The sequence below is a fragment of the Dermacentor silvarum genome, chromosome 11, assembly GCF_013339745.2.
Source record: "Dermacentor silvarum isolate Dsil-2018 chromosome 11, BIME_Dsil_1.4, whole genome shotgun sequence".
NCBI classification, from domain to species: Eukaryota; Metazoa; Arthropoda; class Arachnida; order Ixodida; family Ixodidae; genus Dermacentor; species Dermacentor silvarum.
Window position 1 is genome coordinate 68,633,751 of NC_051164.1, and position 26,874 is coordinate 68,660,624.

Consider the following 26,874-nt stretch of genomic DNA (forward strand, 5'->3'; position numbering starts at 1 on the left):
GTACTGACACAACATTTTCAATCAATCAACCAATCAATCAATCAATCAATCCGTTACTTCAAACAGAAGTTGGGGGTCCCTCGGGCACCCTTTTGTCAGCTCACCTGATAAATCTCAAGATACGAGGTCCTGACAAGGTACTGCTGGTTATGAGATCTTGCAATATGGCTGAAGATGTGCTCAAAAGAATTGGGAATGACACCTCGGCACTCTGGGTTGTTATGAATTCCTGCAGAAATAAATAAAGAGAGAGTATGAGGACGACAAGAAAACATGACAGCAAGAAACCAAGAAATGACGTAATGACCACCATAATCATCAGCTTATATATAAGTCCACCACAAGAAGGCCTTTCCCAGAGATCTTCAATGAAGACTGTTCAGTGTTAGGCTGAACCCAACCTATCCCTGCATATTTCTTAACCTTATCGCTCCGTGTAATCCCTCTGTCACCCTCCACTGCATTTTCCTGCTCTTAGCGGCCATTTTGTTACGATAATCAACCACAAGTTATCTGGTCTACGTACTACAAAGCCTGCCCAACTCCACTTCTTCCACTTAAGGCACATTCGACTGGTCCAGAGTACTCTGGCAGCACGCTTTACATTCAGCTGGCCAAAATCGGGTGCTTGGAACACATTCGCCTAGTCTATTTGGAGTGCCGCACTTCAGCTCAGAGTGCTCTCGCCTTCCGAGCTGGGAGTGCGACCGGGATCCGACAGAACTAAAGTCACGTGGCTCCTGCAATTGCTCTGGGAGCAGCTGAATGTTCGGTACGTGCATGCTTCCCCTGCCTCCAATCTCGAGAGAGCTCCGCTGCGCACTGAGTTGGAGCATGGTAGGAATCAGTCGAATGTACCATTAATCTCAACCAGGATGTGGTCCACCCATGTTTGCTTTCTAATCTATATGGCTGTCTTTCTGTATCTTGATGCAGCGTTTATCATATTCCCTTCCAACGCTCATTGCACTGTCCTTAGCTTTCTTACAAGCATCTTTGTTATCCTCCAAGTTTCAGCCTGATAGGTTTATTTATTTGTTTGAAATGTACTGCAGGCCAGTTCCTGGCCCGAGCAGAAGGGGAGACATAAGAAGACTACAAGTGATACAAACAGAGAAATCATCAGTAGCGAACAACATGCCAGGTCGGCAACATGACATCAGTGAAATGAATAAATGTGGTCTTCCAGTACAACTGCGTAGTCACCAGCTTCAGAAACATTAATTGGTAAAGAATTCCACTCTTTGATAGATCTGAGGAAAAAACTGCGCTTATGAGTGTTCCTGCTTGCAAAAATTGGAGTTAGAGTGACTGTGGCTTCGACGAGCTTGTCGATTCCTAAGAGGTTTGAGATACTCTGGGGCTTTCGCTTTAATTTTATGTAATAAGATGTTATGAAAAAAATGCAGTAATACGACTAACTCCACGTCGAACTTCTAGCATCTGGGCGTTATTTGTTTGCACTAAATGAGACGGCGAGTCTTCTCTGTTGTACTTACTGAAGATGAACCTTAAGTCCCTTTTCTAATAATGCATTAAGGTCTAATATCTTGAAAGATATTACAAAAATTAAATTGTGGGGTTTTACGTGCTAAAACCACAATATGATTATGAGGCACTGTGTAGTGGCCAGAGCCACTGCGCCCTCACAATGGGTGTCTGATATTTTTTAGTAGGCGGGTCCCACACAATGGAAGCATCTTCCAGCTTGCTTATTACACATGCGTTAAATGCAAGAAGCTGGTTAGTACTACATTCCACCAGTAGTTTGCCTATAATCATATCTTAAAAGGAAACAAATTGAACAAAGGTCTCAGTGAAAAGTGAAGGTGTATAAAATGTGCACTCTTGTCCTAGAACAATTCACAACTATTTTACCAACTCCTAAGAACAGAATAATAGAAAAAAAAAATGGAAGGTGGTGATGAGGTTTGACTGGATCAATACAGTGTACTTGGAAGAACCCAAAAGTCATGATTTGCATTATCTGCAGCAGCAGAACAGATGGAAGAGCATACAGTACACCGTGCCAGGTTATTTCCTTTGGATAACACGTTCTAATCATTTACTGATACTCCTGACCACACTGTGCATCATAAAAAAAGGTGAAAGTATAAAAGGAAGCCACATGATTGTGAAGCTTGCTTCACCAGCGACATAACTGTTGCACAAAGGGAAAAAGTAATCCACCGACGCATAGCCGTCGAGTCCATGCATACAATATTTTGGTAAGATTAGACATGCAGTTTTTGAGCAAGCCACCGTAACATAAATAAAACAAACACAAAGAACAGAAAACAGGACACTATGCGTGTCCTGCCTTCTCTTCTTCCTGTTTGGTTAATCTGTGCCACAATGGCTTCCTCAAGTATCAACCAGCTTGCCTAGGAACAAGTTATTTTGACGTGCAATTTCCTTTGACGGTGGAATGAAAACTCTGGTTCTTGGCAGAGCAAGACTCTGGTCAACCATGAAATACTACTCCCCGTTGCTTGTCTCTCAACACTTTCATAACCAAGTTCTTGCTCAAAAAAAAAAGACTTACGATTTTTAAAATATCGCGTTACACCAAAAGTTTGCACAACACATGCATATTGAAAATCTATATTCACATGCATGTTTCATTATTGATATTCACCCAAAATACTGGGGAAGAAGGCCTGCTCTCTAGAAAGCTGTGCTCCCTCAACACACTAACATGTCTTAATTTAAAATTAACTGTTGAAATGCATGTAAACAAAAGGAATACAAAGTATGTTCATAGATGAATGGTTAGACTTGGCTACACACTTACCAAATCTAACTGGTAAGCATGGTCAGAAAAGCAACCATGACATCAATGGGTAAGACACAAGTTTGTGTCTTACAATATTGGTCTTGTCCATTAGGATAAATACAGCGCGGTCTTGGGATTTATAGCATTACCTGGTACTGCACGGCACTTCCTGGTGCTCTGTCGCACTGTCACAGTACAACAGATATTTTTGCCCGTTCAACAGAAGACTGCGACTAGAACTGGTATTACACCCACAAAAAAATTTATTACTGGTTGTGCTTTGTTGGTTTCAAAGCTCATCAAATGTTTGTCTTGTGAGTGTCTCATATGACACTTCCACAATGTTCCACACTACACGCAAATAAAACAATAGAAAAAAAAAGGAAGTAGAAGAAAGGGGTGGGGGCTTTAGCATATTACCTTCCATAGTGTAAGTTTTCCCAGTGCCGGTCTGGCCGTACGCGAAAATGGTGCCGTTGAATCCCAGGAGCACCGAGTCAACCAAAGGCCTGAATGTCTCGTCGTAGAGATCCATCTGTTTCGAGCTGCGAGATGAAAATTGGCTTTCATTCTAAGCACCGCTTTCCTCAGTCTGGTGCTGTCACGGAAGAGTGTGCTGTTATACCAGCTACTTCCTTTGCAAATCATTGTCCTAATGACTGGGAAGAGGGTGACTCACTTGCAATCGTAGACTGCATCAAAAGTGTATTGCTTCACTGAATCGGCATCTCCTGCTTTCGGGTTCCGAATGGTCACGATGCCAGTGTCCGGGTACAAATCAACAATTCTGCAAGTCCAAGCTCAAGTCAGCAAAGCAAGCAGCTTACTATGTACATTGTCTTTGCCAGCAATGTAGGCTTGGTCATTAAGCTTAAACCGAGCTACACCGGCTGCACGCTTCTAAAGAAACAGGTACATTAAAGGCAGAAAAATCAGGCAAATTGCATTGACACTTGTTTTCTCCCTTTCTGTTTGCCGCTTCAAACAATCATCTCCGCAGTGTAACTTCTGAGAACTTGGTCATGTCTTATCAGCTGAGTAAATTGACGGCAGTAGAGTTCGTAAAAGAATTTTCTTGTCCACACCCAGTGCACTGTCCTTATCATCTGGGCACGACCGAGTTAACGAAGTGACACTCGCAAGATTGCCTCAAAGTTCTCGCTGGCACGTAATCGTCATCGCTCTATTTATATCCACTGCTGGATGAAGGCCTCTGTCTGTCCTGCATCAACCGGTTCCATCCTACACTGGGAAATTTCCCTATCTCATCAAACAGCCTAATTATGTGTTGTCTGCAAATCTGTGCTGCGTATTCTGTGGCCCTGCCAGCTCATTTTAAACTCGACTAGAAGATCAGCTACCCCCACTGCTCCTCTATTCCAGACTGCCATATCCTGGTCTCATAATGTTATCACAATCATTTTCCATTCTATCAATCTATGCGTGCTTCTGAGATTCTTACGAGAGCTCACTGATAGAGTTGTCCACTGCAGTGATGAAGTATTTCAGAGCTTCTTTTTTTTTTTTTCTGCTAACTAAACTCACCTAACTGTTCAATGTTTAGGTGTACATCCCATCCAAGATCAACAGCAAATGAAAAGAGAGAACTTGCAAGGTTGCAAACAAACGTGTGACACATTTTTTTTTATGTGACATGTGTGAGCTTTGCCCATAAGGTGGTCTAGTTCCACTGTGTGGAAAGGCACCTTCTGGACGCTTCAAACTCACACTCAGTACTGACAGAATAAAAAAAAAAAAATCAAGAAAGGCACTTCACCTTTCGTGGCCATCAGCAATTTCCTGCTCACTAAGTGGCCGACACCTGACGACGACTTTGACGGATTCCGATTTCGCTGACCTTGCCTGCGGTGCAGACATGTAAATCAGATGGATACGGTTGACCCAATAAGCACAGTCTTTTTTATTCTTTTGATTGTAAGCACTCTTTCTTTTTACGTCCATCCCAACCAAAATGATGTAGAGTGCTTTAGACTTGAAACAAATCAAGAAATCTAAAATGTGTACAACATCAACATTTACTACACAGAAATTCCATAAAAATCAAATTAATGCATACATCATCTAAGTAAAAAAGTTGTCGGCTTGAGCCATAAAAGCTCTAACTTGACAAGAATTGAGCTGAGAATCCAGCATAGCCTGCTGCTATTGGTGTGTCATATTTTAAAGTGTGCTCAGTCTTGCATCCGATTACTTGTGATACAATAATCTATAAAAGACTTTCTTTGTAGGTGGAGGTGTGGTCCTCCTCTGTCCCAAGGAGAGGAGGGTTGGTTTGGCATGAGAAAATGACATACAGCATACTTTTATTAAATCAATATTCCGACCAATTCAAATAAATCTTAAGGTTTTGGCAGGCCTGTTATGTTTTCCATGCATTCTGAGGCCAAGTACTTAAAACGAGAATTTTCTTAATTCAAACTTTCTGGCTTCCCATTGGGGGGAATGCAGACAGAAACAGCTGATAAACGGGCATTCACAGTGTACGAACTGTCAAAGTGTGCTGACATTTGGCATTTAGACTCCCGGTATGTTGACGGGGGGTATACTAGTACCAAGTGGTGGTACCACCTGTCAACAGGTAGGTGGTGGTACCACTGGACCGGTCATTTCAAACACGACTGGGTAGTTTGCGTGTCTGTTTATATTCCTGCTCTGGTCACGTATCTGTTTCACCAGGTGCATATATCCATTCATGTAAAGGGCACCACAATATTGCTTAGAGCGCCTGAGCACCGCACTGCAAGCAGTTAGAGCACCTGCTAGGTTCAGGAGACCACGGTGAAAACTGCGCTACTTACTCAAGACTGGATGACTACTGTTGGTCATAAGAATCGCCTTTGAAACCAAGCGGCAACGCAACATTTTTTATTCATGCTACCAGTGCAAAATTAAATGGGACACACAGGAGAGAGGCACCACAAACACTGGAGTTGTGTCTGTCCCTGCACAAAACGCTGGAGTATCTTAGAGGATTAACAGCACGCATGTGCAGTAATAATGCTGTGTTTTATGGTTCTTGTGTTTGGTAGCCCTTTGTTAAAGTAAACTTGAACTGTAGTTTAACGTTTGTTGTGTCTCTGTCTTCTCTTCGTGTCCAATTTAATCTTGCGCTGGTAACATCAATTATGAATCCAGCAACAAACTAGCCTTTCTAACAGCATCACCTTGTAACACAATAATAGCTTTCTTTGCTTCAAGGTGCACCACTCAAGCGCTCTAGGAAAGAGTGTTGGTAGACCGTACAAAGCCGTAATGCCGTCTCAAACCATGTATCAAAGCCATAATATCGTCTCAAGCCAAGTATTATTTTCAACTTAGTATAATTCAAAGTTCTGACACTAGGAACAAAAATCTGTAGTCCCCGGAAGTTTGCATCAGTACGAAGTCGTCTGTATCAACACACAGGGATGCAAGAGCTACCACTCACCATATCTACAGTTTTGCCCATCTCTTCAAGCCTCTGGAAGTCACTGCTGCTTATGTGGAGGTCTCTTCAGAAAAAAAGAAGAATGTTGCTGGGCTTAAAGAAGGGGCACGCATCTGGAAAAGAGATAAATAAAACACACAGAAAGAAGAGGAGATTTTTATCACAAGCCTATCTTATCGCTCACTTCAATTACATAACAGCTTCAAAGTTTGTGTGAGCACTTGTAATTTCTAAATTCAATGTTTACTTTTCATCACTATATCCCATGCCTATAATGAGTGAAACTGCCCTTAAATTGCTGCGTCATTAACTAAAATACCACGAGTTGTTTCAAACTATGCCTAAGGTCCAGCATATATAGACAGACGGAAATGCAGCCATTAGTGCCTTTTTCTGTTCCTCATTCACATATATCCTCTTCTTTTGGTGGCGCTTGGCTTGGCAATAACTTTGGCATTAATGGTAGCACTTTAAATTGAAATGACTAAATGAATGAAGTTAAGCACTGCTGAACTTAGGTGCAACAGACAACCACCACATATAGCAATGCCACATGATTATGGAACACACTAATGTTGTAGTGGGAGCATTTTCCACCAAATTGGTTGCAATGATGATCTTTTCTCTATTTGGTATATGTTCACTTGCAAAACAACCCTGCCAGTAGCAATAATGTTTGGTCCGTAGAAAAGTGCAACAATACCAATTATTAATTAACTGAAACTTATTTAATTCAATTCTTAATTAAGGCTTTACTTATGCACTGTACAAAAAAGCTCTGGAAGTGTTTACTATACAATTCGTTCATAGAATTGATGCATTTCACATAGGCAAGAGAAAAAAAAAAAAAAATTCGCCGTGTTCACGTGAAATGCATGAATTATTTCATTTTGATAAAGAACCTGAACCAAATAACCACTGATTAGAATAATATCTAGCATCTGTCCATGCATTTGTATGCATATATCTAAAAGAAATTTACTGTGCAACTGAACTCTCCTAGAACATCCCTCTGCAGCCACACTTGCATTTGTATCGCGGCAGGTCAATTGCAACGGCAGGTATCTTATTACGCACCACACTGTCACCTGATCGTCAAACTCTGTACTATTCTGTATATAGGTACGCACAAGTACTGCCAGATGTATAATGTTTGTTTATATGCGCACGATGAATTTGGCACGTTTCTACATATGGCTATTAATGCTCAAATATGGTGCGTCCCTTGCCAGTGACGCTCGCTATTCGTCATCGCCACTGAAGCCCAGCATCTTTAGTTCAGTATAGCGCATCTGTATTAGTGCAAATGATATCATCAATCCTAGAATGCGTGCACTATGTGTGCACCCTTATCGCCAATGCGCCAAGTACGTAGCCCAGCTTTCAGTTTTGACGTAAGGTGTATGATGAACGAAGTCGACACCTACGACCTCGCGCAAGTGCCATTCGAATTTAAAAAGAAAACGATAGCGCCGATTGAGAATGTAACCAGCGATCTCTCGTACGTGAGATCATCGTTCAATTTACGGGATATCCCAACGAGATCGCGGACGCATGGTGGTGGTTCATCTTCTCTGGCCACAAACAAACTGGGAAAACGCTTAGATCATGACGTCATTCGAGCACTGAACACTTCCACCAGCGCACGAAAGTACAATGCTCGATGAAAAGCTCACGTACAGACCAACCTTTACGTCGGTGTGGTCATAGTGGGCACCCCAATTTGGGCGAATATCACGGACCGTCACCAGCCATGACGGCAGAGCCTCTGGTTGCCTTCGCCGCCGGTTTCTCTTTATTTCTTTGTACATTTTTCGGTGCCAGAGAGCGACGTCGAGCCCCTCCCCTCCGTCTCTGCGTGAGCGTTGAAGATGTGTGGTCTTCGTTACCGTGGTGACGAGGATCCGGCTTTGGCTTACGAAGAGCTTCGTCTCGTTCAGTGTGCATACAGTCACACGTAGTCGCATGTAGCCAAGTTAATCCGAGTACGGCCTTTCAATTTTATGCGCGGGAACCACATACTTTGTGTCATGACCACGGTGGTCATGACTACAGTGTACTGTCATGACTACAGTGTACTATTCTAGTACACTGTAATCATGACGTCATGACACATTATTCTCCTAGGTAACGAAACCAAAAGTGGCCGTAGAAAAACACCTAATATATTAGTTTACTTACGGCACCCTGGGGCTTGTCAATATTTTTGTAGAGTTTGGATGTCTAGGGCCTTTATTTTAACAGAAAAGAAGAGTAATCAAAAATATTATATCAGTATTTTTTGAACATCGCATAAAGCCAAATCAATGCCTCCTTAGTAAAGGAGGCAATGGCCAAATCAAGCCTCTGGTAAATCCGAAACTAAAAGCGCGGCGTTTAGCGCGGTTTCGTTTGTAAGTAGGTCCAAGTTGGTTCTTTATTCTATGTGGCAATTCTGTCTTTTTAAGCTCCAAGACTGGCGAAGGTGTGTTACCCACTTCGTTTCTCAAGATACGACCACTGGTGCTATTGTTTGGTCGATTTTTTTTTTTTTTTTTTTTTTTTTTTTTTTTTAGTCCTTCACCATGAATACGTGCGCGGGAAAGCCAGACATTCGGGCAGGCTTCATGGACAACTTTATAAAATGTGGGCGATAGTTTCTTTAGGCGCGCCTCATGGAACATACGATGACTCTGGGCAAGAGCAGCGGCGCAAGACGGGTAAGCTTGAACAGCGGGCTAGCGCGAATATGAGTATGTTCAAAGACAGCTAGGTGCCGAGCACCAGTTGTAAGGAGCGGCCAACCGAAGAAGCCGTAAGCGCGGCTGCTAGGAAATGCTTGTGCGGGAAACGCAGCAAGACCCCGAAGACGGAAAGCTGTATACCGCGGGATACCAAGCACAGCAGGTACTTCCTGCCAGAAAACAGTCATCCGTTTGTAAGGCAACTCGCATACGTACAGTACTTGTTTATTTGCGTGATATATGTTAAGCCCGTGCACACGTACTGCTAATTTAAACCGAAGTAACTGTCAGGTGAAGCGACGGTAGTACGCGTTTGGATTCAGCAGCATGAACAGAATTGACACTCCGCGGCAACGTTCTTCTTCACCGCGATTGCCACTGCTTCGTGGAGCTGTACAGTGCCGCCATCATAGATCAAGGCACATCACGAAGCACCGCAGTTGGTCTACGAATTAAGGTTCATTTTTGTACGTCAGCATGCCAGAAGTTTCCTTAAGCAGAAATGAACTATAGTGGACCTTCTTGCACATTGCCTAATAAGCTGAGTTAATTGCGTTGTTCTTGTTACTGAACACTTGCAATAGCCTCTCTTTGTATACCTCTTACTGCGTCAATTAACCGTTTCATCTGGTGATTGTGCGATGAACTGACTACATTAGATTCAGTCGATTTCATAGAAGTTTTGAGCATTATACATTCCCGGCAGCTCAATATGTTTTAAATGTCAGCCTCCTGTGACACATTTTGTAGGGTCCATCCCCATTGCACATTTGTTTGGCTCATTTTAATTTGTAGTCATCTTGCTGGAAGAGCTCTAATCAGGTGTTTTCGCTACCCATATCCCATTGTTCACTTTTCTGTATTTTATATGCTGTGCTTTCACCAACGTGCCTAGCACCATCAGAGAAATGTGGAAGCTCACTGCAGCGTAATAATGGTTATATACATTGCTTTGAACATTCTCCCTGCTATGCAGGGCACACTAATGTGAATGGGGGCTCTTCATTTTCTTTCTAAATTGACTGTTAAACAGGATCTTCCTTTCTTCAGTGAATTGAAAAAGTACCACACGACAGAGGGGCATCTCAGTCTCATCTAAACCGCATGCATCAGCAAGTGATTGAGCTATGATTTCTGCAGTAATTTTAGTCGCAAGTATCAAGTGCACCTGATATTCTATATGTAAATGGCAAAAACGTCCATTCGATTCATGCTATTGGGGCGCCTCTTGCATGATGTGTCCACTATGTCTGCTGCAAGTGCGATGAACTCTGAGAACTCGTTTTGAATTACATATGCACATTAAATGAATGGCTATAGGCATGCAGCTGCATCTGTTTTGCATTGGCTGAAAGAAAAGTGCAGTGCCTGCTCAATTTGTTCACAAAGTGCATGGAAACTGAATGAAGCTGTTTTTCTTTGCGACAAAATATGTCCTGCACCTATGGTACTTATGCGTGCACTTAAGTGATCGAGTTGTCATTAAAAAAAAATATATATTTTTTTGTGACTGGCTAAATAACTAGCCTTCCTTTACTATTTTTTTTTTTCAAATATCTACAAGTAGCCTTTCCTTCAATACAAATTTATAAGCTTAATGTCCTGCCATATGCACCTGTGATAACCTATGAATGTAGCTTGGATTCTCTTGCCTATTTATATTTGTATGCCAGTTCTGCTCGAGCATACTTTGCTGCTGTAACCTGTCACACATTGCTAATTTCCAAGTTGATGATACTTGTCTCACAATTTCAGATCATTATTCTTTGCAAATAAGTCTCATGTGCTCATTGCTTATTAATGGTGGCGAGGTGGCATTAGCCCCATTGCAACACCATTAAAAAAAGAAACAGCATGTGGTGTCAAAGATAAACTGTCCCTTTATTGTGGTGTTTCAGTAAAAACAGTCTTTATGTACACGGAATAAATTAAATGATTATGAGGACGTGATAAACACTGCTATGACAAATGAGTGACTATTTTACATTTAAATTCGTTTAGTCCACTTCTTCTATCGTGGGTCCGGAGTGTTGTGATGTAGAGCTGTGCTTTGGTCCCTGTGCTTGATGGAGCTTGCTCATGATGGGCATGCAGGCTTGCTGCAGTTCCTTGAGCCGGTGTTCGTACTCGTCCTTCTCAGCGAGGCTGTTGGCATCGATCCAAGAGATGGTCTCGCGGCACTTGGAGAGCACGGAGTCCTTGTCCGCAGCAGACAGCTTGTCTCCTGCTTCTTCAGCTGCCTGCTTGACTCCATAGGCATAAGACTCCAAGGAGTTCCTAGCAGCCACCCTCTCGCGCTGCGCATCGTCCTCCTGCTTGAACTTCTCGGCTTCGGCGAGCATGCGCTCAATGTCCTCCTTGGAGAGACGGCCCTTGTCGTTGGTGATGCGGATGCTCTCCTGCTTGCCCGTGCTCATGTCCTTAGCCGAGACCTGCAGGATTCCATTGGCGTCCATGTCAAAGGTCACCTCGATCTGGGGAACGCCACGAGGAGCCGGTGGGATGCCGTTCAGGTTGAACGTTCCCAGCAGGTGGTTGTCCTTGGTGAGGGCACGCTCGCCTTCGAAGACCTGGATGGTGACTGCGGGTTGGTTGTCCGCGTAAGTGGTAAAGGTCTTGGACGTCTTGCAAGGGATGCGCGTGTTCCGTTCCACGATGCGCGTCATCACTCCGCCAGCCGTCTCGATTCCCAGGGACAGCGGAGCCACGTCGACCAGCAGCACGTCGCGGATGGCCTCGCTCGAGTCGCCGCTCAGGACGGCCGCCTGCACCGCGGCTCCGTACGCGACGGCCTCGTCCGGGTTGATGCCCATGGATAGTTCCTTGCCGTTGAAGAAGTCCCGAAGCAGCTTCTGCACCTTGGGGATCCGCGTAGAGCCACCCACCAACACGACGTCCTGGATCTGAGACTTGTCCATCTTGGCGTCGCTGAGAGCGCGCTCCACCGGTTCGAGCGTGCTTCGGAACAAGTCCATGCAGAGCTCCTCGAACCGGGCGCGGGTGATCTTGCTGTAGAAGTCGATGCCTTCGAAGAGCGCGTCGATCTCGATGCTTGCCTCGGTAGAGCTGGACAGGGTCCTCTTGGCACGCTCGCAGGCGGTGCGCAGTCTCCGCACCGCTCTCGGATTTTTTCGGAGGTCCTTGCGGTGTTTGCGCTGGAACTCTTGCACGAAGTGCTCGACCATCCGGTTGTCGAAGTCTTCGCCTCCCAGGTGCGTGTCTCCAGCGGTGGAACGGACCTCGAACAAGGAGCCCTCGTCGATGGTCAGCACGGAGACGTCGAAGGTTCCGCCTCCCAGGTCGAAGATGAGGACGTTCTTCTCACCGCGCAGGTTCTTGTCGAGTCCGTACGCGAGAGCGGCTGCGGTCGGTTCGTTGATGATGCGCAGCACGTTGAGACCCGCTATGGCACCGGCGTCCTTGGTGGCCTGCCTTTGCGAGTCGTTGAAGTAAGCAGGCACCGTGATGACGGCGTCGCTCACTTGCTTCCCCAAGTATGCCTCCGCCGTCTCCTTCATCTTGGTCAGAACCATGGCGCTGATCTCCTCCGGGTTGAAGCGTTTGCGCTCGCCCTTGAACTCGACGCTGATCTTGGGCTTGCCACAGTCGTTCTCCACTTTGAAGGGCCAGTGGCGGATGTCTTCTTGGATCTTGGGGTCGTCGTAGCGGCGCCCGATGAGCCTCTTGGCGTCGAACACCGTGTTCTCCGGGTTCATGGCCGCCTGCGCCTTGGCAGCATCGCCGATCAGCCGTTCCGTATCCGTGAAGGCTACGTAGCTCGGCGTCGTGCGGTTGCCCTGGTCGTTGGCGATGATCTCGACGCGGCCGTGCTGGAAGACACCCACGCAGGAATACGTGGTGCCCAAGTCGATGCCGATGGCCGGCACGTCAGACTTTCTGCCGATAGGCATGATGATTGTGTTGCGGTAGTTGCGTTCCGTTCAGAACACTTGCTCACTCGTTGCAGTGAATGAGTAATCTGCTGTGCCGCGGTCGCGACGCGTGATTTATACCGTTCGCGCGCTTTTCTAGAAACGCCCAGAAGCTTCGCGAGCCGCGGTAGCCAATCAGGGCAAAGTGGGACAGTGACGTCAGTGAAGCCGCTCCACGATTGGTCTCTTGCGATGCGAAGCATCGAGAATGTTCTCGCGTCGTCTGCTCGCGAGCCCTGGGCCGGAAGTTTGACAACACCGTGGATTCCTTTCTTATGCATGAACTTTCGGTGTTTTGTAGTTAGGATAAATGTGTTTTCTTTCTCAATAATCTCAACGTGACACGCCTTGTGAGGGTTTTGCAATTTAAGAACGTTTGTTTTTTCTCTCGCGAACGCGAGAGAAGCACAAGCGGTTGGTTCGTCCGTAATGCTTTTTAATTGTGATATTACCAACATGCTCCCGACATATCTGCTATGTGATAGTTTTCATGAACAGGCCGAGAAGTTTCGAGCCCGTTCGTGGTAAACAGACCTCGCCCCCATCAGGAAGGTTCGCGTCGTTTCCCCGTACGCCGCTGTTTCGCGCACAAACAGTGTCGTCTGCTATCGCGAGCATACATATCGAAAGTTGACGCATCAATCTCGTGCAGCTTGCAAAACATGGCCCGCGTGGTTTTCTGTACGGCGTCGCCTTTTAGGGCAGCCGACGGTGCATTGACACGGCAAGCCGACGATGAAGCCCATCGGAATTTCAAACGGCAGCTCACCCGGTCGCGCAACATCGGCCAGTCCTAGGAATCGCCGGCTGAACTACGCGAGTTAGACGTCGAAGAGCGTGACCACGGCCGGAGCCCGGTAGCTAGACTATACAGTGTACTAGAATGTTTTACATTCTAGTTCACTATAGCTAGAGTCCACGTTTGTTGTGACTGCAACGTCCGAGGTTATAAGCCGGAAGTGCTCACTGTGAAGACGATCGACTACTTCGTGAAAACTCGAAGAACAAAGAGGAGACCCGTTCATAAACTGTTCGTCTCGCACCATCACCGAGGCTACTACATCAAACAAAATAAAGTTGCGGTTGTTGTGATACACGAGGAAAGTTAAGAGAGAGAGAGAAAAAAAAAAAAAGAAGCGGCATAGAGGGTACCTTCGAGAAATTTCGATACCTTTCGCGATCAATAAGTGGTGGGGGGGAGTCGTGTTCCTTCCGCCAACCCCGGAGCTTCGACGCATCGCGTACCTGTCGTCTGCGTCTGTTAGATGCAGTCAAGTGGGCATGTATTTTACAGGCTGCAAACATTTTGTTTTAGGTTAGCTGTTCTCTGTTTAGCGAGCAACTGTTACCTTTGATGTTGGACCACACGATGTGCGATGCCGTTCGTTACATCGATAATTAAGCCGAGAGTGACCGCGACTGCTGAGCGGCGAGCGCGTAGCCTAGCTGAAATGACTTCGTCGCTCAGCGTCGGGGGTTAAAAAAAGGAGAAAGAGACACACACAGTTCTGAAAATAAAGACAGAGTTGATAGCCCTGATTCAGTGACTGCGCTAGGGTGACCCAAACTGCGCTAAGCAGCTCCAGTGCAATTATACCCTTCACATGGCTGAGCAACGTACCCCTCTCACACAACTGCAGAAATGTTATTTACATAAGCAATACTCAAGATTGGTCTTCACTTTATTGCCTGGGGGCCCTGCTGAGTAACAGTTGTCACTTTATTTATTCATATTTTAGTAATATCGTTTGGGTCGAAGGTATTATGAAGGAAATTTAAGTGGATATACATTTAATTCTGTAACAATGTTATATACAAAAATCCTTTGTATGCAATAGTACAGAGTGGAAGAAATACTTGGGGTTGGTGATGGTAAGTATGGATCTACGAAGAGGGTTCCAGTTGGGTGATGTTCTGGTAATAAAAGATTCACTGCAGGATTTGGTTAGACATTGCAGAACCTCAATGCTCTTCATGAGGAGAGAGAGTGAGTGTGGAAAGGAAGAGGTGCACACTATTTTCTGCAACCCCTTTCAGGAGAATGGCTCAGCTTTCCATTGTAGTCAAGATGCGAGAAAGTGGAGAGAAGGAATGTGGCACAGTAGATCTTGTGAAATAGGTGCAGGCAGAAATATATATGATGTGAAGCAAGAGAGGGAAGCCCAAGTGATGCCTTTATGGTTCCTAATGCTTCTGTAGCAGTTGTAGTTTTAAAAAATGGAGCAAACGGAATTATATTGTACAGGTTCTAGAACCTAGATTAGGTTGTCAGTGCTAGGGTTCCATATCGCTGCAGCATATTCATGTTTGCTACGAGTTAGTGAGCAAGATAGGTTCAGAATAGAAGTTACGGTGGATGTACTAATGTTCAATTGGCGTTGCCATTTATTAACGCGATGTGACGAAACTAGAGAGGAGGGGATATGTACACCCAGGTATTAGCAAGAGCTTGGACTGTACGGTGGTGTTGTTGCATAAGTAAATCACGGGAGAAGAGTGAATTCATGAAACATGTAAAACTTTACATTTAAAGGTCCTTAGTTCCATTTGCCAAGTCATGCACCAGTGAATAAAGGCTGGATTTCGTCACTCAGAGTCATGAAAAAAAGTGCATCCACTGCGCTGGCATTTTAGAAGATGAAGAGTCGTTTGCCATTTGAGGGATGCCACGTTGACTGTTGCCTCCGACATCCGCAGTTACGAGCCAAATAAGTGCACTGCGAATGTCAGTGACTGCGTCTAAATTGGTGGGAAGCACAAAGGAAAGCGAAGATGGCTTGAGCTACATGATGCTGGAGTTTATACTGCTTGAAAGAGTCAACCATGAAGCAATCTCCTTAGCCAGTCATGTTCTGGTTTGCTGGCCATATAGTAGAACAGGAGAGAGCAAAAAAAATGCCCCCGATGATTCTCTGGGTCGCAGCGGATGAAAAAGCGGTGGGATAACTGAAACAAAGCCCTGAACAAGCAGCCTCATTGTTGTGAATGAAACATTTACGGTTTCTGCATGGTCACCTATAGGACCATGTTTTCTCATTCATAAACTGTTCGTTGTTTCATGACCACTTTCTCACTTTTTAAAGCGAAGCCTTCCTTGTCTCCTTTTTTGACTTTTCCACTGCTGTTGCTGTCATGCACATTGCGTCGGAGGGTGGTTGCGAACGTGTAAGGAGGGGAAAGGTGACGTCAAAAAGCATGTCTCGTTTGTGGTCTTTGAGACCTTTCCAACGAGAGCTGCCTAAGCATCACCACAATGCCCTCGGGAGTCTTTAGAGCTTCCTGGCTGTAGCCACAATGCCCTCTAAAGGCTGTAATGATGCGTGAGCCTTCCGTAAAAGTATCACAGAAGCTGCAGCGGTTACCTTTGTACTGACAAAACATTCCTGAGAGGAAGTAGATGAGATGAGGTAGAGAGAGGAGACGGAGAATAGGTAGAGCCAGTGCAGTCATGAAACGGGTGAATAACAACCTTACCACTCTTCGCTCGTGCCAGCTCGCATACATGGGATGGGAGGACAAGGAATGAAGGAACAGGTCAAGAAAATTGGCATCCAAGTAAGGGAAATAGACGACTAGGATCCATCGGCAAGAAATTGAGAGAAACAGACAATAATTTGGATGCAAATGATGGAAACATAAAAGGCCATGGAGATTTACTAATATGGCAAGAAAGAAATCTGGAAGGAAAATCTGCATGTTAACCGAAAGGGCAGTGCTGTTGCTATTAGCTGGCTTCTCGAGGACAAGAACATGCCGGAGCAATTATTTGTGACGATATGAGGCATGTGTCTGCCGTAAAAAAAAAATAATAATAATAATAATAATAATTATAATTATCATCAGGAGTGCGGCAGAGGGAGAGGCATTGTGAGAAAGCATACCTCCTTTTGGGTCTCTTCAATAGGAAATGCTATACTATTAGAAAAGGCAACAGTTGTGGACACACTGAAAGAATTTGAATTCAAGGTTGTACGGTATGTTTCTGCCATTTCTGAAAAATTAAGCACCCTGCAGGTTTGTCCATGCGGACAGCTGATGCAGGGTATGCAGATGCAAAGTTGCTTTAAAGCACCGCAGCCTCAAGACGACATCGTGCAAGCAGCCGTCCAGCAAATCAACACTTCAGCCACGATGCGATGCATCATGTGAAGCAGTGACAGTGCTAACCTCCTTGTAGGCTAGCCGCTTCAAACAATGGCGCACTTATTTTGCCTCAGGGCAAACTCTTGAAGAAAAAGAAAATACTATGGTGCACAACAATGCCTCAAGCAAACACGTCTCGCGATGTGTTCTGTGTATACTACGTGGACAAACACAAGTGGTGTATGCAAGGTAACATTTAACATCACCTCACGACTGCCGTATGCTGTCAACATCACTGCCAATTATCGCCAGTCAATGCAAACAGCTCGGAAAGCTGCAATTACATTGATTCGCGCAGTTCGTGGGATATGCGCAACTTTTTTTTATCTGGAGGAAATAAAGAACAGCTGTCGGCAAAGACAATTTTCCTGATCCTGCACTTTATTTCCGCGTGTAATTTGCCAGTGCATGTTGAACTTCATGTTCGACTGGCCATGAATTATGAAGTCACTAAAACGTGGTCGTGTAACTTGCAGTTTTCTGAAGTTCAGCTGGAAATGTTGCATCCTCTGCTTCTTGTGATAGTTTCCTTATATACATACTCAAGTTGCTGTGTAGACTAGGAATATATTCTCTGATAAATATTTCAATTTCACCCTAAAGAAATTGGAACTTGCAATGATTAATGTGGAAAAAAGAGAGGAATCCAGTTTACAAACATGTTTTGTTTGTTACCTGCATGCTGTATTCATTAACTATACCTTTACAAGAATGCTTTAGCTTATATGCTACTCTTCATCATTAGTTATGATCAGCTAGCTTTTTGTATCATTGAAGGAGTTAGTGAGTATGTTAGGTGAAACTCTCATTTACCATTTAGTACCCACGCTAAGGGATGATTGGTGATCGCAGGGAGAGGCCTTCATTATGCAGTGGACATAAATATAGGCTGATGATGTTGATGACCTGCACTAAAGGAAAGATGACACTCTGCAACAAACCACTAACCTGCTGAGCTGTCATCTCTAGCAGGATGTGAATAAATATATTGCTCTCCTTGCCTAAACATTGCCAGTGACAGTTTGATTGTTACTTGTCAAATTTAATGTAATTTCTTGGTGTGCTTATGGCAGTAGCGCACCCAGGATCTCTGCCAGGGGGGGGAGCAAGCACTTTGCATAATATGCAATTTCCTTGCTTTAACCAGAGGAATCCAACAGCACATAAACTGCCTTATAATCGCAATAATAATGACACCAAGGATGATGACGATGTTTATTTCTTCAGAGTTTTACTCAAAGTAATTTAAGAGTGAATGAATAAATACAAGACAGTGATACAGTGTTTGTGTTAATAAGGGGGGGATTCAACCTCAAGATGACAATGTGAACAGAGCACTGAAGGTACACGTTGGACTGGTGGGGCTGGACGCAAGGGGGGGGGGGGTACAACCCCCCCCCCTTTGTTGGTGCGCCCCTGGCTTATGGCAGTATCCGTCAAGTGCCTTTACTTGTAGCTCTTCTATGTGCTTGTTCAATATGTGTTGCTGTGTTCTTCCAGTAGCACATGCTAAAGCACACTTTTTGGCCACTGTGAGAATGAGATTATGTGTTGCTGTGGGGAAGGGCGTACTATATACATCTACAGACTTAGGCAAAATACGAGGTGTGTTCAGAAAGAAACTGAACTTTTTAAATAGTGCGCCAAACGGCAGAGGGAACGTGTAGCGAAAAACGGCGGCATCGCGCGTGGCGCGCTCGAATTCACGGCGAGGAGGCGAAAGCGAGCACACGCCTGTGTTCCGCCGTGGGCGTGACTTTTCCCCCTCCCTTCAAAAGCCGCTTGCTGCAAACTCTCCTTTTCCAGTTGATGTTGCCGAAGGAAAAAAAAACTTTTTAATGTGCTATAGTGCGCATTAGTCAAATTTAGTTAAACGGAATGTTTACAGTTTAGGGAACTACTATCCTTACTTCGTGCCGCCTGCTAGCGGCTACTCAAACTGCGCACGTAGTGGGGAGTAAATCAGGTTTAGATGAAAGCAAGGTACGCGCTAAACTGCCATTTGCGGTGTTAGAATCGCTCTGAATTTTCCGTTAGTTGGCGAATTTGCTACAGGTTTAACTGCTCTACAGAAGGCAAAATACAAGGTGTGTTCAGAAGAGTGAGTGAGTGAAATAACTTTACGTGCCACCCGGCAAAAAGAAACTTTTTAAATAGCTTTGCGCACGTAGCGGCAGGTTTAGACAACAAACTGCCATTTGCGGTGTTTCGCTCTGACCGTTAGTTGGCGAGCTACAGCTGCTGAAGTGAGCACGTGCACAAGCTCTTCGCTGGATTAGTGCCAAAGTGACAATGGGCCCTGCGGTGTCCCTTTATTTTAATAATTTTTTTTTCTCTCTCTCTCCTTAAGAACATCATAGCAGGCGATGAGATGTGGGTTTATGGCTATGATACTGAAACTAAGTTGTAGTCTTCGCAGTGGGTGGGCAAAGAGTCTCCTCATCCAAAAAAGCACGCATGAGTCGGTCAAAGATCCAGGTGATGTTGGTTGTGTTTTTTGACTGCGAAGGCATTGTCCATCAGGAATTTAAACCACGTGGTCAGATGGTAGACAAGGAAGTCTACCAGGGAATTCTAGTGCATTTGAGAAATTCTGTGCGCAGTAAGAGGCCTGAATTGTGGCAAAACCAGACTTCGATGTTGCATCATGACAATGCTCCGGCTCACACGTCGCTCCTTGTCCGCAGCTATTTAGTAAAACATCCCACTCCTGTTCTGCACCCACCGCATTCTCCGGACCTAGTGCTAGCAGACTGTTTCCTGTTTCCCAAACTTAAAACCACGTTGAAAGGACGTCGTTTCCAAACCATAGAGGAGATTCAGGACAATGCGAGAAGAGACCTGCGCGCCATCCCAGAAATTGCGTTCCAGGAGGCTTTCCAAAAATGGAAGGAACGACGGGAACAGTGCATTGCTAGTAGAGGGGACTACTTTGAGGGGGACAGTGCTTAAAATATTGTACAATAAGCAATAAAGATTCTATAGCAAAAGTTCGGTTTCTTTTTGGACACACCTCGTAGATTCTTTCTTTCCAGATTCTGAAAATGCACTTTCATTGTCATTCTCATCATTTTAATGCGGGACAAAGGTTTAGCTTTCAGACATCTTCGTTTACCTTTTTTCTTCCTAAAAAGTTTCCTTTATAGCACGACAGTGAACATATCACAATGATAAGGTTGGCAAATAGGGCGAGTTAGAAGTTATTCTAGATAGCAGCATAGGGCGTAACGAAAGCACAGAATGAGAAAAAGTTCTGCAAATAGAAACTGGAAAAAGACACAAAAGAAAAAAAGATGGAACTTGTTCTATCTTTCTCTCTTTCTGTCTTCGTTTTAACATAAGGAAAGTAAGGTGCAAACTAGCAACTGTTGCTTCTTACAAATGTGTGTTTCCTTTTATGACATGACAATGAACATATCACAGTGATGTCCATGAACAAAGACACGGAAAGAGAAAAAGACTGGCCAAAAGAAAAATGGGAAAAAGAAAAAGACATAAATTGTCCCGTCTTTTTCTTTTTGTGTGTCTTTATTTTTTCATGCGCTGCTATCATGGATATCACTGTGATGTGTTTAGTGTTATGTCATAAAAGGAAACACAGATTTTTAGAATAAACCGGTGTTAGTTCACATGTAATTTCGTTTGTACTTTCTTTACACTCACATGTTGTGCGGGCCCGCGTCCCTCAGTGCCATGAGCACCGTGCTTTGCCATCGGGCCTCAGATTAAACTGCGTTTTTGGGAAGGGGGAAAAAAAAGTTATTGCAATATAATATTAACATAAATATTACATTATAACAGTTGGGATGTTATTTTTTGGATAGGATTCCTATACGTCAATAATTTGTAATTGTACTAGTAATTTTACCATGCTTGTGGATTGGAAAAACAACCGATACTTTAGTCACTGGAGACATTCTTAAAATTTCACAAATACAGGTAAAGATCCAGAAATATGCGCAAGAATAGGCGTAGGCGGTTCAGCCTTACTGTATACCCCTGACTGCAAGCCTCGGCACAACAAGTGTGAATGATTTACTCTGACTATCTGTTTATTCATTGTTGAGGAACTTGACTTTCTGCATTTTGATTTGCCGCTGCCCTGAGTTCACCTGCTTTTTGAGGCTCTGAATGGTGGTCGATTCTTCCTTGTGCATCATTTAAATCCTCTTACAGTTGTTCTCAAGATCATTGTACTTTTGAAGCTCAGCAGTGTGGTAGCATGTAGATTGCACTGTCTTACACACTTAAGAAAAGTTTGCACCCTTTGAGGTTGATCTCGTCTCCAAACAATAATCGTCATCTGTATGCGTGCCTTAATTTCTTTTTTTTAATGCTGTGCACCCGGTACTTTTAGGTCACAAACAGCATGGCCGTTATCAGCGTGACATAGGCATTCTTGACAGGCAACGTAGCAACCGCAGAGTTTTCAAGAAAGGGAACACAAACATGACATATGACGATTATTGTTTGGGGACAAGATGCACCCCAAAGGGTGTAAACTTGCTTTAGAGTGTGTTCTTGTCACTTCAGTAAGGTGAGAAGAGGGCTGGCACTGAAGATGAGTTGCAAATCTTAGGTGCACTTTGTGGCACTAACAGTAGGGGCGGTATTCTGTAAGAGTCCCAATTAGTGGACTGTCCATTTCGGCTGTCGCTGATTGGCTGCTACTTCACGTGCAGGAAGGTGCTAGCCAGTCTCCTTCTTGCTCGTGAAGCAGCAGCCAATCAGCGACAGCCGAAATGGACAGTCCACTAATTGGGACTCTTACAGAATACCGCCCTAGGTCTGCAGGTGTTGGTGCGTGCGTAGTACATATGATGGAACAGTGCATCTATGCTTTTGCTAGACCAGCAGATTTACCTGCCGAGTACCTGGGCCGCGTGAGTTTGGACAAGGCTCGAGTGCAACACCTGGTGGAAAAATGTTTTTTGGTCTTGCTGTGTCCACTGCAGCTGGGGAACTAGCACATTCACCAATCTGGTGCTTTGACAAGTCCATGTCTTCAGTGTCATGTCAATAGAGTGAGTGACAGGCACCATTAGCGTAAGGTTTTTGTCAGGGGTTGAAATTTTGGCAAGAAATCTGGGGCGGTTCTCGAAGTTTGTTTCTTTTTTGCTTCCGGATTGCTTTTCGTATGAAATGGCTTGGGTAGCCATTCTTTCGGAGTTCGGTGAAAACGTTTTTTTCTTCTCTTCTGTCGGATTCCAATGTGCAATGCATTTTGGTCCTCCCCACCGTCTTGGAAACGAATATCTCTCCCCTACATAAAAGGTACCAGTGAAGCGATCAGCAGAATTTTGAAGAAAGAAGGCATAAAGGTCACGCACGAACCAATTAGCATAATAAACCATCTCCTACCGAGAACCAAGGACCGTTCACCAAGAGAGAGCCCAAGGGGTCGTATACAAAACCAAATGTTCTGTCAGGCAGCATACAGTGGTGAAACGAAAAATTTCACCAAAAGAATAAGATAACACAAGAACGATGTCAGAACGTTCTCCAGACAGCGAAACCCCCTAGCCGAACACTCAGAAGATGCGGACCATAAGATTGCCTTCGAAGAAATTGAAATTCTAACAACCCAGACCAACCAACAAAAACGACTATTGTTGGAGTCGTAGCACATACAAAACACCCGAAACAGCTTAAACTGTTTCAAAGGAAACCTGCCGTCAGTTTATATTCACGGATTGAGCCCAGCCAAAAAAAGGAAATAACCATATTGTACTGTGCCCAGCCTACCACCCTTACGTAACCTAGAAGAACCCAAGACCCCTTTGTTGGGTTGAGTCTGCTTAATTTTTTTTCTTTTGGGCCTCCTGGCATCTTGTAAAGTGCCTACTTGATGCAAATAAAGTTCGAAGTTCAATTATGGGTTTAGGAACGCAGGCGAAACAAATGATCTGACCTATGCCTTAAATAGATGTTGATCACGCTTTGAGATAAATAAGAGTATTTCAGAAATTTTCAGAATAAGAAATAATCTCACAAGACTACTAAGTATGGTGAAAAACTCGCAAACTTTTTTTGTTTTAATAGCTTGTCATTTCAAACCTAACACCTCTAGTGAAAATTCCTAAACAGAAACTAGTAGCCAATAAGGCTATCCAGAACTGATGGCCTATTAAGATTCTACGGAAAGAGCTGGTAGTCTAGTTGCTTGCCGACAACAAATAGCACCGCCCAATAAAGCCATGGGATTTCGAATCGCACCCTGTGGTGCCAATTGGTCCATCAAATGTATGACACTTAACTTGAGAAGCGTATAGAACTCATATGCACTAACACACAGTAGCAATTTACTTCAATGATTTACCCATCATTTTACTGATGCCATCTCTCTCACATTGCGTGGCATTTGAGCCCGTTTAGCTTTCATGTTCTCTCTCGATACATTGCATGTAGCCTTAATTGCCTCTTTAATTTTCTTTATTCCACCAACTTAGTCGCTTTCTCCTTCCTTTCCAGTGGATCTTGATCTACTTTTTCTGAATTACTTTTTGTATTATACTTTCTATATTTCTGTAATCCCACTCTTTGTTTGGATTTCTGATCTGATTGTCAATGTATACCACTATATTTTTTGCCCGTTGGTCATTGAAATTTGCCATCATAGGTCTTGATTCTGGCATTAGCTTGCTGTTAAACTTTCCTTTGCAGCTGTATGACACATCCTTGGATCACCTTCCAAGCTGTTAGTTCCATATGCAAGTTATTTTCATTTTGTTCAGTTACTGTATATTGTTTCTATCATGAGTCTATAGGTCCTGTTTAACTGCTTATCTTGAGATTCCCGTATGCATTTAGCTACTTTCACTCTTGACAATTACTAGATTGTGTCCCTCGCTGAGGCCTAATACATGTTTGCCGTTGTAGTAAATGGTGAAAGGTTGGATCTAAATCTTTAACGTGGCCATTCGTATCTCCAAACAAGATAACTTCGGCAGTTAGCCTGAAGGCAGACTTCGCACCAGCTCATGGTTTTCATGTTGGCAACTGTTTCCTCTCCACAAATCACACCACCCGTATAAACATGTTTTTGCTGCCAACTGCAATCTTTCGTCCATACTTGTTGGCTTTATTGTTTGCCATTTTGCATCCTGATGTAGTGGCCTAGCAAGAATTATTTTATTTTTTTGAGTGGGGGCACACATCTAATTGTGGATGGGAAGGGAGAAAGAGCGGCTGGGCTGAGCACGTACGCAGAAATTTCATAGAAGGGAGAGAGGTGAGGCACTTGTTCAGTGTGCCACCCTCTGGCTATGCCACTGCTTATAGCATGAGCACACCTTCACACCGCCTTTCCTCTCTTGCACCCTTCCCTTTTAAAATTGTCCATCTTTGGTGGTGTTACCAGATATGTGAATTATGTCCCTGTGACAGCATTATGTAGTGTCTGTTGTTTCCTTCCTCCCTACATGTAAATTTGTGTGTGACCATGGTAACATCTCCATGCATTTACTTAGTACTTGTCTCTCTAAATTCATTCCCTTTTCTGTACAGCCATCCAAACCTTTTACACTCTAGCATTTATTATTTTGACAAGTTTCTTATACTTACCTCGGAAAGCAACACCACTTATAGATTCACGTAAACAATAAGTCACACGATGGCTAGGTGAGCTCATCACCCATGCCATACTGTGGAGAAAAAGACATCTGGTAAAAAAAAAGTCCCTTTATTGTGGTGTCTGAGTAACAGCAACTACGTACAGTGTTGTGTACAATAAATGAATTACATTACTATGAAAAGATGAGCTATGTAACTATATATGAAGGATGAGTGACTAGATCACAGTCCATTGCTTTAGTCCACTTCTTCTATCGTGGGTCCGGATTGTTGCGATGTTGAGCTGTGCTTTGGTCCCTGTGCTTGATGGAGTTTGCTCATTATGGGCATGCAGGCTTGCTGCAGTTCCTTGAGCCGGTGTTCGTACTCGTCCTTTTCAGCGAGGCTGTTGGCATCGATCCAAGAGATGGTCTCGCGACACTTGGAAAGCACAGAGTCCTTGTCTGCAGCAGACAGTTTGTCTCCTGCTTCTTCAGCTGCCTGCTTGACTCCATAGGCATAAGACTCCAAGGAGTTCCTAGCAGCCACCCTCTCGCGCTGTGCGTCGTCCTCCTGCTTGAACTTCTCGGCTTCGGCAAGCATGCGCTCAATGTCCTCCTTGGAGAGACGGCCCTTGTCGTTGGTGATCCGGATGCTCTCCTGCTTGCCCGTGCTCATGTCCTTAGCCGAGACCTGCAGGATTCCAGTTGGCGTCCATGTCAAAGGTCACCTCGATCTGGGGAACGCCGCGAGGTGCGGGTGGGATGCCGTTCAGGTTGAACGTTCCCAGCAGGTGGTTGTCCTTGGTGAGGGCACGCTCGCCTTCGAAGACCTGGATGGTGACTGCGGGCTGGTTGTCCGCGTAAGTGGTAAAGGTCTTGGAGGTCTTGCAAGGGATGCGCGTGTTCCGTTCGACGATGCGCGTCATCACTCCACCCGCCGTCTCGATGCCCAGGGACAGCGGAGCCACGTCGACCAGCAGCACGTCGCGGATGGCCTCGCTCGAGTCGCCACTGAGGACGGCCGCCTGCACCGCTGCTCCGTAGGCGACGGCCTCGTCCGGGTTGATGCCCATGGACAGTTCCTTGCCGTTGAAGAAGTCTCTAAGCAGCTTCTGCACCTTGGGGATCCGCGTAGAGCCGCCCACCAGCACGACGTCCTGGATCTGAGACTTGTCCATCTTGGCGTCGCTGAGTGCGCGCTCCACCGGTTCGAGCGTGCTTCGGAACAGGTCCATGCAGAGCTCCTCGAACCGGGCGCGGGTGATCTTGCTGTAGAAGTCGATGCCTTCGAAGAGCGCGTCGATCTCGATGCTCGCCTCGGCGGAGCTGGACAGGGTCCTCTTGGCACGCTCGCAGGCGGTGCGCAGTCTCCGCACCGCTCTCGGATTTTTTCGGAGGTCCTTGCGGTGTTTGCGCTGGAACTCTTGCACGAAGTGCTCGACCATCCGGTTGTCGAAGTCTTCGCCTCCCAGGTGCGTGTCTCCAGCCGTGGAGCGGACCTCGAACAAGGAGCCCTCGTCGATGGTCAGCACGGAGACGTCGAAGGTTCCGCCTCCCAGGTCGAAGATGAGGACGTTCTTCTCACCGCGCAGGTTCTTGTCGAGTCCGTACGCGAGAGCGGCTGCGGTCGGTTCGTTGATGATGCGCAGCACGTTGAGACCCGCTATGGCACCGGCGTCTTTGGTGGCCTGCCTTTGCGAGTCGTTGAAGTAAGCAGGCACCGTGATGACGGCGTCGCTCACTTGCTTCCCCAAGTATGCCTCCGCCGTCTCCTTCATCTTGGTCAGAACCATGGCGCTGATCTCCTCCGGGTTGAAGCGTTTGCGCTCGCCCTTGAACTCGACGCTGATCTTGGGCTTGCCACAGTCGTTCTCCACCTTGAAGGGCCAGTGGCGGATGTCTTCCTGGATCTTGGGGTCGTCGTAGCGGCGCCCGATGAGCCTCTTGGCGTCGAACACCGTATTCTCCGGGTTCATGGCCGCCTGCGCCTTGGCAGCATCGCCGATCAGCCGTTCCGTATCCGTGAAGGCTACGTAGCTCGGCGTCGTGCGGTTGCCCTGGTCGTTGGCGATGATCTCGACGCGGCCGTGCTGGAAGACACCCACGCAGGAATACGTGGTGCCCAAGTCGATGCCGATGGCCGGCACGTCAGACTTTCTGCCGATAGGCATGATGATTGTGTTGCGGTAGTTGCGTTCCGTTCAGAACACTTGCTCACTCGTTGCAGTGAATGAGTAATCTGCTGTACGGCGGTCGCGACGCGCGATTTAAACCGTTCGCGCGCTCTTCTAGAAACGCC

General features: G+C 45.3%; 2 protein-coding genes across 2 annotated transcripts in view; both read right to left on the reverse strand.

The window, feature by feature from the left end:
• Positions 1-8,058, reverse strand: part of LOC119433659 (kinesin-like protein KIF3B) — a 30,303-nt gene extending 22,245 nt beyond the window's left edge. The window contains 6 exon segments of the mRNA XM_037700909.2: positions 105-229; positions 3,197-3,321; positions 3,456-3,563; positions 4,554-4,639; positions 6,225-6,337; positions 7,913-8,058. Of these exon segments, the coding sequence (XP_037556837.1) occupies positions 105-229; positions 3,197-3,321; positions 3,456-3,563; positions 4,554-4,639; positions 6,225-6,245 (465 nt within the window). The 5' untranslated portion in view covers positions 6,246-6,337; positions 7,913-8,058.
• A 2,752-nt stretch (positions 8,059-10,810) lies between these two features.
• LOC119433529 (heat shock protein 68) lies at positions 10,811-26,839 on the reverse strand. The gene is made up of 2 exons (XM_037700771.2): positions 25,694-26,839; positions 10,811-11,805 (listed from the first exon to the last, which is right to left on the reverse strand). Exons 1-2 carry the CDS (start codon positions 26,744-26,746, stop codon positions 10,945-10,947), a joined length of 1,914 nt encoding a protein of 637 aa, XP_037556699.2. The 5' UTR covers positions 26,747-26,839; the 3' UTR covers positions 10,811-10,944.
• Positions 26,840-26,874: the final 35 nt, after the last annotated feature.